This window comes from Thamnophis sirtalis, unplaced genomic scaffold (assembly GCF_051295495.1).
Source record: "Thamnophis sirtalis isolate CommonGarterSnake01/CBP01778 unplaced genomic scaffold, rThaSir2_p1.2 scaffold_2, whole genome shotgun sequence".
Taxonomy (NCBI): domain Eukaryota; kingdom Metazoa; phylum Chordata; class Lepidosauria; order Squamata; family Natricidae; genus Thamnophis; species Thamnophis sirtalis.
The window spans coordinates 173,031,200-173,044,962 of NW_028261382.1; the positions used below are offsets into that span (position 1 = coordinate 173,031,200).

Below are 13,763 nucleotides of genomic sequence, written 5' to 3' on the forward strand. Positions count from 1 at the left end.
CTCTGCTCAAATATGTACCAATAGCTGCTTATAGCAATATAGCAATAGCAGTAGACTTATATACCGCTTCATAGGCCTTTCAGGCCTCTCTAAGCGGTTTACAGAGAGTCAGCATATTGCCCCCAACAATCTGGGTCCTCATTTTACCCACCTCGGAAGGATGGAAGGCTGAGTCAACCCTGAGCCGGTGAGATTTGAACCGCTGAACTGCTGATCTAGCAGTAGCCTGCAGTGCTGCATTTAACCACTGCGCCACCTTGGCTCCTCGATTACCCTTGATTAAAATACAAAAAGTATAAAAGCACCTTAAAATAAAGAATTAAAAGTCCAGCGGGAAAATATTTCTTTACAAATTTCCTAAACACAGAGGAAGTGCATTTTATAAACTAGGAATTATATAGGGAACTCTCGTGCAGGAGAGAGAATTGAACTTTTGACACACAGAAAGCACCGTAATAGTAATAGCATTTAGGCTTAAATACCACTTGACAGTGCTTATATACTGCTTTACAGCCCTCTCTGAGCAGTTTACAGAACCAGCATATTGTCCCCAACAATCTGGGTCCTCCTTTTACTGACCTCAGAAGTTTGGAAGGCTGAGTCAACCTTGAGCCTGGTGAGATTTGAACTGCCAAATTGCAGGCAGCCGGCAGGCAGCAGAAGTAGCCTGCAGTACTGCATTGTAACCACTGCGCCACCACAGCTCTTACTGTATTTTTCGGAGTATAAGACGCACCAAGGTTTTGAAGAGGCAAATTTTTTAAAAAGTAGGTAGGTAGATAGAAGGATAGAGAGGGAGAGAAAGAGAGAGAAATACAGTAGGTAGGTAGGGAGAGAGAGTAGGTAGGTAGGTAGGTAGGTAGGTAGTAGGTAGGTAAAAGGATAGAGAGAGAGAGAAATAGAGAGAGAGAAAAATACAGTACATAGGTAGGAAGAGAGAAAGAGTAGGTAGGTAGGTAGGTAGGTAGGTAGGTAGGTAGGTAGGTAGGTAGGTAGGTAGATAAAGGGAAAGAGAGAGAGAGAAATACAATAGATAGGCAGGGAGAGAGAGGGAGAGTAGGTAGGTAGGTACATAGGTAGATAGAGGGAGAGAGAGAGAAAGAGAGAAATACAGTAGGTAGATTGAGGGATAGAGAGAGGCACACATACACAGAGAGAAATACAGTAGGTAGGTAGGGAGAGAGATAGTAGGTAGGTAGGTAGGTAGGTAGGTAGGTAGGTAGGTAGGTAGGTAGGTAGCTGTATTTATCCATGTGCTGGAGAAGGAAATGGCTGACAATCTGCAGCACCTAAGACTTTGTTTCCACTGGCACAGCACTTGATCAATGCAATTCTCATTAATCAGTTAAAGAGCTTTCCAAAGGGGGGGAGTTTTTGCATTCTGCAAACGTCCCAAAAATGGCCCGTTTTTCACAAAAATGGTACCTTTAAAAAAAGGCATGAATAGCCTTGGAGGGGCTTGCAGAGTGCTCCTGGGGGAGTGGGGGGGAAACAAGCAAAAAACAGCCCATTTTTTGTCAAAAAAAATTGCATGCATAGCCTTATGGAGGCTTATAGAGTGCTGCTGGGGGCTGGGGGGCAAAAAATGGGCCATATTTTGCTCATTTCTGCCCTCCCCAGCCGCCCAAGAACTCTCTGAAAGTCTCCATAAGGGTACGCACGGCCATTTTTGTGAAGGGGGTGGAGCTTCAGAGGGCAAAAATGCTGTATTCAGTGTATAAGACGCGCCCAGATTTTCAGCCTCTTTTTTGAGGAAGAAAGGTGCGTCTTATAATTTGAAAAATACGGTAATTATATTTTGCAAGGTGCATCTTTTGCAGGATTCGGTGACCAGACATGTTCATAACCTTGGTATTCCCACAGATACTCAGCTCCTAAACCAACTCGAATTTTAAAATTCCATTGATTGCCCAATGATCTCTAGTAAAAAAAAAAAAAAAAATAGATGTTGATATTAAATTTTGCCCACCAAACATTTGGCCATAAGTAAGGTCCTTCAATGCAGACACCCTATAATTTACTCACCTTGTATCAATCAGCCTAGTTGCCACTAAGTTGTACCAATTTAAAATTCAGGATATATTTCAAGGATGAAGGTGTAAAGCACAGAATGTGGAATTGTCAAAATAGAATGTGCAAAGACATAGTTCACTGCCATCAAAATCCAACTGTTTTTTCTTGACACTAGCCTGTAATGTTAGAAAGACATTCTTTGCTACCCAGACATCATCTGCATATCCAGCAAGAGTTTAGAATCAATCAATCAATCAATCAATCAATCAGAATAGAGCTGAAAGGAACCTTAGATGTCTTCTAATCCCACCCCCTTCTCAAGATGCAGACCCTATAGTACCATTTCAGGCAAGTAATTGTTCGCAGGTTTTTCTTCTTAAAAACCTCCAGTTATGAAACGTGCATTACTTACGACGGCAAGTTATTCCACCGGTAAATTGTTCACACTGTTAGGAAGTTTGTTCTTAATTCCCGGTTGCTTCTGTCTTTGAATTGTGGCCATATGAACTGCGGTCCTTCCAACGCGCCCTAAAAAGTTGGCTTTTCCAGCAAGCCAGCCTGGCCTGAACAAAACAAAATAAAGTATTGATCACTGTTAATTTTAATTTGAATTTTTTAAAAAAAAATGTAGTCAGTTTTAATTGGGTTTGGGATATTCCATTTAATTTTTTTTTAACTTGTATATTATGTGTTTCTTTTAATTGTTGTATGCCACCCTGAGTCCTTGGGAGAAGGGTGGCATATAAATCTAATAAATCTCTCAATCTCAATCCATCCCACCCTGAACCTTAAACCTCAAGCCTAATTTAGATTTATTAATGTGCTTTGTCTGGGTTTTAATTTCTGTTTGTTCTCCCTGGTTAAGCATGCTATTGAATTATGCAATATCCAACAACTGCTTTTCTTGGAGTGGGTGGCATCAGCATATTCTTGGCACCTTATTCCAAAGATTGCAATGTCAACAGCTGAGGTGTTAAACAAACCCTCGGTTCTATCTATTAGACATAAACTGACGGGAAGAACTGATTGCCAATCCAACACTGACCAGGGAATGATCTCTTCATGATGAAACTGCACAGAGTTCCTGTATGAATGTTGAATGTTGAATGTTGATTTTATTTATATGCTGCCCTTTTCCCCCGAAGGGGACTCGGGGCGGCTCACAACTCAACCAGGGAAGGGGGATACAAACAAAAAATTAAAACAACAAAAACAATGCATAATTAAAAACACACAGCAACCATACCATTCGAGACGGGGGCAACAGTTCTTTAGCCCCAGGCCTGTCAGAACAGCCAGGTTTTAAGGGCTTTGCGGAAGCCTGGAGGGTGGTGAGGGTGCGAATCTCCACGGGGAGCTCGTTCCAGAGGGTCGGAGCAGCCACAGAGAAGACTCTCCTCCGAGTAGTCGCCAGTCGACACTGGCCAGCGGATGGAATTCGGAGGAGGCCTAATCTGTGGGATCTAATCGGTCTAGTGGAGGTAATTGGCAGCAGGCGGTCTCTCAAGTACCCAGGTCCAAAACCATGAAGGGCTTTATAAGTGACGACTAGCGCCTTGAAGCATATCCGGAGACCAATAGGCAGCCAGTGCAGCTCGTGGAGGATAGGTGTTACGTGGGTGAACCGAGGTGCACCCACGATCGCTCGCGCGGCTGCATTCTGGACAAGCTGAAGTCGCCGAATGCTCTTCAAGGGCTGCCCCATGTAGAGCACGTTGCAGTAGTCCAGTCTGTAGTTTCAAAGTGTCTGCTTTACCTGAACAGAGTATCAACCTCACCTTGATTATTTTTAAAAAAAAAAAAGTAAGTCAGATACTAGTTAGGACAGATCAAGGGCCATTAAATTCTGAGATGCCTTTGAGTCTGCAAACTTGAGTCAGCATGAATATTGAAAATTCCATGATAAGGAAACTTCCCCCCTGCCCGACAAATACCCTAGATAATCCACACGCCAATAGGTAACAGGATGAACACCATAACACTGAGAACAATTAGCCAGTGGAAGAGTTTGCCTTCAGAAGTTGTGAGTGCTTCATCAATGGAGATTTCTAAGAAGAGATTGGACAACCAATTGTCTGAAATCGTATAGGATCTCCTGCTTGAGCAGGGGGTTGGACTAGAAGACCTCAAAGGTACCTTCCAGCTCTATTCTTGAATTTGAATTTGAATCTATTGAAGTTTTACCTGCGGAATAAATATGTGTAAACTATTGATTCTAATTCAGGAGGTAAAATCTGGAAATCTCTGTCTTTGTTTCTGTAAAGTGATATGACAGAGACCTAATGATTTCAGACATCAACTTATCTTTGAAAGTGAAGATGTTGGAAAGTACATTTTTGTATATGTATATATGTGTGTGTATATATATTTATTCTCATGTGGAAGATACATATAGTAAAAACAAACCCACTTGGTTTTTATCTCAGCTGGCAAAATTCCAGCCTGCATATGTATTCCTTGTATTGTATTCTTGCCAGTATTCATAGATGCTGCCAGATAACTATATATACATATATATGACTAATGTGCCCTCCCCTGTAGTTGCATATGAAAACTAATCTATAATACTCTAATAATCTTCTGCAGTGAAATTGTGCAATTGTCAAATGAAGAATTAGTCCATTTAATTCAGTGGGAGACACACACTCCCATTGGCATTCTCAATGGATTTGCATAAATATTTTTAGATAACAATCCAGCCATGTGTTCAAATATGGATTTTAAACAGTTTTAAGTTTCTTAAAACAATCCCACTCTGTTTACTTTTCTACCGTTATAAGAAGTGTTTTGGAAAGTAAGAAAAGAAGATGCTAATTACTTTGATATGTCTGGAAGAAAAATTGCTTTGCCTTAAATAATCCTTTCCTACCTGTTATTGCTTATTTTATTATATATATATATATATATATATATATATATATATATATATATATATATATGTGTGTGTGTGTGTGTGTGTGTGTGTGTGTGTGTGTGTGTGTGTGTGTGTGTGTGTGTGTGTGTGTGTGTGTGTGTGTGTGTGTGTGTGTGTGTGTGTGTGTGTGTGTGTGTGTGTGTGTGTTGTATTTGTGCTGATAAATAAATAAAGGGAGAATAGTATAGATCTATTTCAAGCTATTTAGCTCTCATCAGCTAGCCATACCCTTACTGGGATTTGAACCTGGGCTGTATTACATATTAGGCAGATATGTTAACCATTAAGCCACAGGCTCTCCTCCGTTATCAGCTAAGCCAGGGAGAAAGGAGGAGCCAGGGATAACGGAGGAGAGCCTGTGGCTTAATGGTTAACACATCTGCCTAATATGTAATACAGCCCAATATATATATATTGAATTTCAGTGTGCGTTTCCAGCCACAACTTTCATTGGCTGGGAAAGACTGGTATAGAATATATTCATCTTTCCATTTCCATAGAACAGGGACTTCAAGAATTGAAGCATGTAAATCCACCAAATAAAAAGGCCACGATTCTTACCTCTTTCCTGTTGTTAGGCACTCAGCCTAAGAGCAAGCAAATACTTTAAAGAGTTAGGCAAAAAGTTGAAAACATAGAAGCTGAAGGCATGTAACTTGATGGCAGGAAAAAAAATGCAAACTTTATATAAGTTTGGTGGCACCCATTAGCTTTTCTGCTGTCCAGATGTGTTATGTCCTCAAATTCCAAGGTTCTCAATCAGCCATGATCTTTGCAAAAGGGGATTTCTGGAAATTGTGGTCACAATGCACCCGAGGAGCATCAGGTTAGATAGCTAATCCAACATCAATGAGTTCTGGTTTAAGTTTTCGGTTCTTTAAAGCATGTGACATTTCCCCAGTTCAATTATTTAGCTTTCCAAGGTTACCATATTGAAAAATTGGGGACAGTCATCTGTTAAATATGCTAAAGCATCCCAAAAAAGAAAGAGCGAAGCTATTCATCTTGAACTTGTCAGCTGAATTATTTCCAATGAGCCCCGAGGGCTTGTGTGCTCGAAGTGTTGGAAGGCATTTGTATTAAGCATAATCAATAAGTGCGTGGGCTAGTAGATGGATCCAGGTAATTTGTCATCAAACCATTAAAATAAATGTGCAGTGTTACTCTTCTTCATGAAGCACTGTAGCCATCATAGGCTACAAAAGATGAATTACTGCAGAGTTGTCAAAAACAAATCTCAAAGGTCTTAGCAGGCTTTTTAAGGAGCCCCAGTGTGGTTTCGGTATCACACGCCGTAGTGTGGCAGCTATTTCATCAGACTTCCTTCCCCGTTTCCCTTTAAATTAGCAGTAGGTCATATCTGTAAGCGTGTTAAGGACAGCTAAGGTATTATCTGTTTCACCCCTCAAGATGTAGATGCGGTTGACAATTAAAACAAAAAAAATACAGCATGCAAATGAAATGGATGCTTTGGGAATATAATTGAGGGCTCCTAATTCCTGTTAGCAGAGCTCTGGAAAGAAGATTGCCAGAAACCTTATGTCTCCTGTCAATCAGTTTACACAAGTACAAGGTTGGGAAACTGACTCACTCCACTGGCTCCTCTATAAACTAACAAAGAGCCCCAAAGAAGAGACTATCAAATGCAGTATATATTCCTATGGGGCCAGCCAAGCCTTAGATATCTACAGTTAGTCCCAAGTCTAACACTGCTAATAAGGATCTAATGTACATTGCTCTGAGCATCATTCTTTGATGAAAACGTGGCATAAAAATGCAGCTCAAACAATAGTCCTTGCAAATAAGATTTAAGATTTAGTTTATTTGTATGCCGCCCTTCTCCGGGAGGGACTCAGGGCGGCGAACAACTCAAAAGGGGAAAAGGGGACACAAACACAATACACGTAATTAAAATACACAAGAGTCATACAGCCATACAAGTCGAGAGGGGAGGGGAACTCATCAACCCCAGGCCTGCCGGCACAGCCAGGTTTTGACGGCTTTCCGGAAGGCCTGGAGAGAGGTGAGGGTCCGAATCTCTGCGGGGAGCTCGTTCCAAAGGGCCGGAGCTGCTACAGAGAAGGCCCTCCCACGGGTAGTAGCCAGGTGGCATTGGCTGGTAGACGGAACCCAGAGGAGGCCGACCCTGTGCGATCTAACGGGTCTATGGGAGGTAATTGGCAGCAGGCCAATAGACATGTACAATACTGTAGAGATAGTGAGGTGGACTACATGAGATAATGAATTAACGTTTTCTGCTGGCTGCCCTGGTTCTTTTTTCTTTTTCCTTCGTTCAGTCATATCTGATTCTCAGAGCCTGCCTGGAGAAGTTCTTGCAGTTTTCTTGACAAGGTTTTTCGGAAATGGTTTGCCACTCTCTGCTTCCTAGGGCTGAGAGAAAGTAATTGGCCCAAGGTGAGCCAGCTGGCTTTATGCCTAGGCAGGACTGGCATTCACAAACTCCTGATTTCTAGCCTGATGCCTTAACCACGACACCAAACTGGCTTTGGTTTTAACGTGAACGTTGCACTATAGTTCCAAAAACGTGTTGAGAAGTATTGAGTTGTCCCAAAACAACTCGTAGGGTACCATGTTGGGAAATTGGAACAGATTATATATAGTTTCAGCTTAACCTGTAATGTCACATTGTTTTAAACACTTGGTGTGTTTTTTTTATTTGTACAGTTCTGAGGTGTCTAGGAATTCCTGGAAGAGTCATCACTAACTATTCTTCAGCTCATGATAATGATGCCAACTTACAGATGGATGTGTTTGTGGATGAATTTGGAAAAGTGGATTCCAAACTCACAAGAGATTCAATCTGGTATGTTTGCTGGAGAATTGCAGCTGATTTTCCCATAGTTTTAGGTCTTACACAATGAGAAAGGGTGGAATGAGGGACATGTTGCTGCTTATCTATATTCTTAGGCCATACAGAGAGCTGTAATAATTCCATCCCATGTGTAGCATATCAGAGAACAGCAGAATGAACTGTTCTGATCTAGGTTTCCCCAGCAGCAGGAAGCCAAGTCCTCATCCCGATAAACCCTTTTTATTTAAATTACTGTGAATTCCTCTCCAAAACAAATATCTTGTTGCATACCATCTGGTTCTGGAAAACCTACCAAATACATTTGCCCTACAAGATTCTGAATTCAACAGCACATCAAGAGAGGCCAAAGGAATCTGTATGAGTTCTCCATTCATTTCCCCCCTAAAAAATAAACAGGAAAAATCTTACTTGTATTCTGACCTAGGCTTCCCCAGCAGCACGAAGCCAAATCCTTGTCCCGATGAACCCCTTTTATTTAATTTACAGTGAATTCCTCTCCAGCAAAGTCTTTCCTCCCCCACAGTCTTTCAAGATAGTTCACAATGACCGAACTTTATCAGGCTTGGAGAGTGGCCAGGCTGATATCAGACACCACAATACTTGGCAAGAATGCAGGAATGAACTAATTGTCTCCTGCAAACTCCACTCCCCTTTCGCTCCTCTTTTATTCCCTATGGGAGGGGCCATTCACCGTCCACTTGTGGCTTTACTCCCAAGTCGGTCCTTGTTCCTTAGATGTTCCCTTTGTCTGGCAACTCTGCACATGCACACACTTGGAATAGGCTTCAGCTGTTCATCTGCCTCACTGATGTCTGACTCAGAGGGCAGCTGATAACTGTCAGGTGGCCCTGGCCTCATCTCTGCCTCTGACGCAGAGCACTCGTCAGAGCCTTCCCCAGACTCCAGGACCGGCCTATGTTCCTCCCCAACCTCCTCACTGTTCGAATCTGCTGCCAGCTCCACAGGCCGCTGGTGGGCCACAACACGAACCTCATCTACATTTGAGGCTCCCTATTTATGCAGCTTGTGAAGATGTTGCCATATGAAGTGGGTTGTGTATAGGAGAGCTCAGTCTGATATGAAACTCTGAGGATTCTCATTTAACGTCTACAAATATAGGGCAGATCCTTGAGGGTTCCTGTTGAACCATCTTGCCCACAAGAGTGCCTTAATCAAGTGCAGAAGTCTTCTCTGATGTGTCAGTCAAAATCCCTGGCGTTTCTCTCCCACTCAGAATAGAAGTCAGAAACTCTTTGTACAGTGGTGGGTTTCAAAAATTGTTCGAACCTACTCTGTGGGTGTGGCCTCCTTTGTGGGAGTGGCTTGCCGCCCATGTGACCGGATGGGAGTGGCTTGCTGCCCATGTGACCGGATATGAAGATGCCGACAACACTTGTCAGAACCACCTTAAATTACCTCACACACAGCACTGGCATGCATAAGAATATGATGCAAACTTGTTTTCTAAAAGGCAACTTTGGTTTGCATTAAAACAACTTCAACACACGCAATGTTCTGATTGCACCACAAACGCAGTAGTCATCCTTACCTTTCACAGAGGCCCTGAGTTTTATAAATAGGAGCATGATAGTGTAGAATAATCATATCCAAGGACCAGTGGTGGGTTTCAAAATTTTTTGGAACCTCTTCTGTAGGTGTGGCCTGCTTTCCAGGTCCACTGGTGGAACCTCTTCTAACTGGTTCGGTAGATTTGATGAACTGGTTCTACCGAATAGGTGCGAACTGGTAGGAACCCACCCCTGGCTTTGTAGGAGTTTCCACGTCATTAATAAGCAAACCGTGTAAGGTCACACTTTGCTTAGCAGGCAAGAAGGAGCAGCTGAGTAGCAAATACTAGGAAACCTTCCCTTTCACAGAAATTCTGGCTTACTACAATAAAAAACACAGCAACTCTCTCTCTCACAGTTTCAGTAACATTGGGAATATTTTTTTAATGGTTGTTTCAAAGCTCAGTTAGCGCGCTTATATATTCTTGCTTGCGTTGCTCGTTTGGTATCTGTGTTTTGGTATCTGCCAGCTCCACAGGCTGCTGGCGGGCCGCAACATGAACCTGATCTACATTTGAGGCTCCCTATTTATGCGGCTTGTGAAGATGTTGCCATATGAAATGGATTGTGTATAGGAGAGCTCAGTCTGATGTGAAACTCTGACAGAGGTGGGTTCCTACCAGTTCGCACCTATTCAGTAGAACCGGTTCGTCAAATCCACCGAACCAGTTAGAAGGGGTTCCACCAGTGGACCCGGAAAGCAGGCCACACCTACAGAAGAGGTTCCAAAAATTTTTGAAACCCCCCACTGGTCCTTGGATATGATTATTCTACACTATCATGCTCATATTTATAAAACTCAGTGCCTCTGTGAAAGGTAAGGATGACTACTGCGTTTGTGGTGCAATCAGAACATTGCGTGTGTTGAATTTGTTTTAACGCAAAGCAAAGATGCCTTTTAAAAAACAAGTCGACATCCTATTCTTATGCATGCCAGTGCTGTGTGTGAGGTAATTTAAGGTGGTTCTGACAAGTGTTGTCGCCATCTTCATATCCGGTCACATGGGCGGCAAGCCACTCCCATCCGGTCACATGGGTGGCAAGCCACCCCCACAAATGAGGCCACACCCACAGAGTAGGTTAGAACAATTTTTGAAACCCACCATTGAACACTGAGGATGGTCCTTTAGAAGCAAGGGAGATTTTGTCTGCCCGAACCTAGAGAGAACATAAAATGGAAAACAAATGAATAGCGATATAGTATACTATTTATCGTTTCTATAATTCTCGTTTTAATAGTAGCTCCCAAAGGAGATAGGAGTAAAATATGCTTTCAGCACATAAATATGTTGTGAAGGGAAGAGGCGGCCCTTACTCTCTTGCCCTATTCTGTTGCTGTTCGGCTTATTTATCATGTTATAGGCTGGTCATAATCAAGTTTTCCTGGCAGCTCATAAAAGGAATGGAATGTAAAAATGCATCCATTAAAATATATCTCACCATAAAGCACATGGGCGCTGCATAAAAAACACACGGTAACAGTTTCAAGCTGGAATAGATGGAAATGGCGGGGAAAACAGAATGGTCTTAACTTGGTGTGACAATAATAGCAATAGCAATAGCAGTTAGACTTATATACCGCTTCATAGGGCTTTCAGCCCTCTCTAAGCGGTTTACAGAGTCAGCATATTGCCCCCAACAACAATCCGGGTCCTCATTTTACCCACCTCGGAAGGATGGAAGGCTGAGTCAACCCTGAGCCGGTGAGATTTGAACAGCCGAACTGCAGAACTGCAGTCAGCTGAAGTAGCCTGCAGTGCTGCATTTAACCACTGCGCCACCTCGGCTCTTAATTAATAAGATTAATGTAGATGCCAGATAAGCCCCTCTGAAAAGTTAATTCAATAGCCAGGGTGCCACCATTGAGAAAGCCCTCCTCTTCCTTTCCCCAATTATTTACTTTGTTGTTGCATTTACAGTCCCTTCCCCCCCCCACACACACTGAAGCAAAGTTTACTAATAGTTTACTCCCTGCTGCAGCCAATATGTAGTTCCTCCCCAAATCTACAGTGTTCAAAGCCATTCCATATATAGTACTACCCAGTGGTGGGTTTCAAAAGTTTTTAGAACCTCTTCTGTAGGTGTGGCTTGCTTTGTGGGAGTGGCTTGCTGGCCATGTGACTGGGTGGGAGTGGCTTGCCGGCCATGTTACCGAGTGAAAGTGGCTTGGCAGTCATGTGACTGGGTGGGCGCGGCCAACTTGCAAAATGTGGTGAAACTCACTTAACAACGCTCTTGTTTAGCAACCAAAATGTTGGCTCAGAAACTCTGGCATTTGAAGCACGCAAGTCTTAAAGCAGTCAAGTTACAAGACCCTCGCACCCCTAACCCTTTAGAAAAAAACCCCTGGGGTGTTCAAACTTGACAGCTTTAAGACTTGTGGACTTCAACTCCCAGAATTCCTCCTCCAGTCATGTTGGCTCAGGAACTCTGGCATTGAAGTGTGCAAGTCTTAAAGCTGTCAAGTTACAAGATCCTTGCACCTCTACTAACCCTTTAGAAAAAAAAAACCCAGGGGTGTTCAAACTTGACAGCTTTAAGACTTGTGGACTTCAACTCCCAGAATTCCTCCTCTTGCTCTTCATCTTGATGATGTGCGGACGGGCGGGGGGAGGGAGCTGGAACCGGTTCTAAACGGCACTTAGATTTGTGGAACCTCTTCTATAGAAGAGGTTAGAACTGGCAGGAACCCACCCCTGGTACTACCTCTAGCCATTCCCTTTAAGTCACAGGAGACAATAGCTTGCTGAAGCTCCACCTTTAGCTACCTTTCATATTGTCATATATTTTTCATTCAATGGACTTATTCCATGATATTGGTGTTTTTTTTTTCTTAAGTCCATTCCACTATGAAAGGAAATGAATGCTGAAAATCTACATCAGCTAAGCAAAAGCTCCATAGTGTTTTAAATCGCATTCTCCCTATGCTGCCTTCTGGGGGCTTGATTACTTTTTGAACTTTCCTTTTAATCTCATCTCTTCATGGTATATTTATTGCTACATGATGCACATAACCTCTGGGGGCAAGCATTAATTTAACTTATGGTGGGAGCTTTTTTCAATTTCCCTCCTCTGGGTCCTTTTTCTTCATTTACTTTGCTCTCTATCTTCAATGGAAAGCTTGCTTTAAATTGTTTTGCAGCATGATGTTGATGGACTGTTAATAGTTTTCTATATCCTGAATCGGTTCTTTAAAACAATCTTAAATATTTGTTAAAGAATGTGTATCAAACGATATATTTTAGATTTCGCAGAAATACGTTTTTACTATTAAAATATTTATTTTAGGTTTATTAAAATGTCTTTGCATAGATGGAAGTGATCCATAATCATTCATATAAATATTTTAAAATGTTCTCATATGGGATTTAAACTCAGATCAATCTTGGCTATAATGTTTTTTTATGTCAGGATTAAGTTTCCTAAAACTGTCCATGTTTTAGTCTAAAATTTTTAGATTTTAGATCTCTATATGTCCTGGACTTTGTAATCTAAGATATCTGAGGGATGTTAGATTGCCCAATTCTGAACTATTTTATTAAACATGGTGAATGGTTTGGTCATTATTAATAGTTTTTTAGTTAATGAACAATAATTTGATTTCTGAGTAGAGTAGAATAGAATAGAATAGAATAGAATAGAACAGAACAGAACAGAACAGAACAGAACAGAACAGAACAGAATAGAATAGAATTCTTTATTGACCAAATGTGATCGGACACACAAGGGATTTTTCTTTTGCATAAACTCACAATGTACATATAAAAGGCAAGTAATAGGTCAAAGATTAGGCAGTTTATCTGATTTTTCTGACATTTGTGATGAAATCTGCAGTTATGAGCAGGAAAATGCCATCAAAACATTGAGGTTGGAAAATAAGAACAAGAACTCATTCAGACCTGACAAAATAGGAGCAAAAGAATTGTGTTGGTCATCAGAGTCAAAGATGGTTGAATAAGCTGAATTACAAGAGAAAGAGCTATAGATCTCTGCCTTAATGAAGAAAGGTTTGTGGAATCCTTGTTTGTGCTCAAGGACTGTGCAATCCAATTCTGAGTTACATATATTCCCTTTTATTGGAACATGTTTGTAGGTTCCCATCTCTAAGCATTTTTCTCTGTTAGCCACAATCAGCAAGGCTCTGTGAAAATAATTTAGCCTCATACCATTCCCAGCTATGATTTTTTTAAAAAAAATAGTTTGCATCATTTTCTTTGGATAAATCCTTTTTTCCTTGGCATCCTGCTTTGTCAACTCCTCTGACTGACAACTTTCTGTCTTAGCCCAGCTTTCATTTCTATTTTGAAATGCCTCGTTAGTCAAGAGGCAGATTTCTTGCTGTTCCCCTTTCTTCTCTGCCCATTATTAATTAAATAGTCTCAGTTTAACAAACTTCATATTTGCTGAAATGTTACTACTGCTTCAATACTTCAAT

General features: G+C 41.6%; 1 protein-coding gene across 1 annotated transcript in view; it reads left to right on the top strand.

The window, feature by feature from the left end:
* The window catches only part of F13A1 (coagulation factor XIII A chain), a 111,859-nt gene that overhangs the window by 53,420 nt on the left and 44,676 nt on the right, over nucleotides 1–13,763 (top strand). The window contains exon 7 of the mRNA XM_087707504.1: nucleotides 7,613–7,751. Coding sequence (XP_087563630.1) covers nucleotides 7,613–7,751 — 139 coding nt within the window. The remainder of the gene's footprint in view (nucleotides 1–7,612; nucleotides 7,752–13,763) is intronic.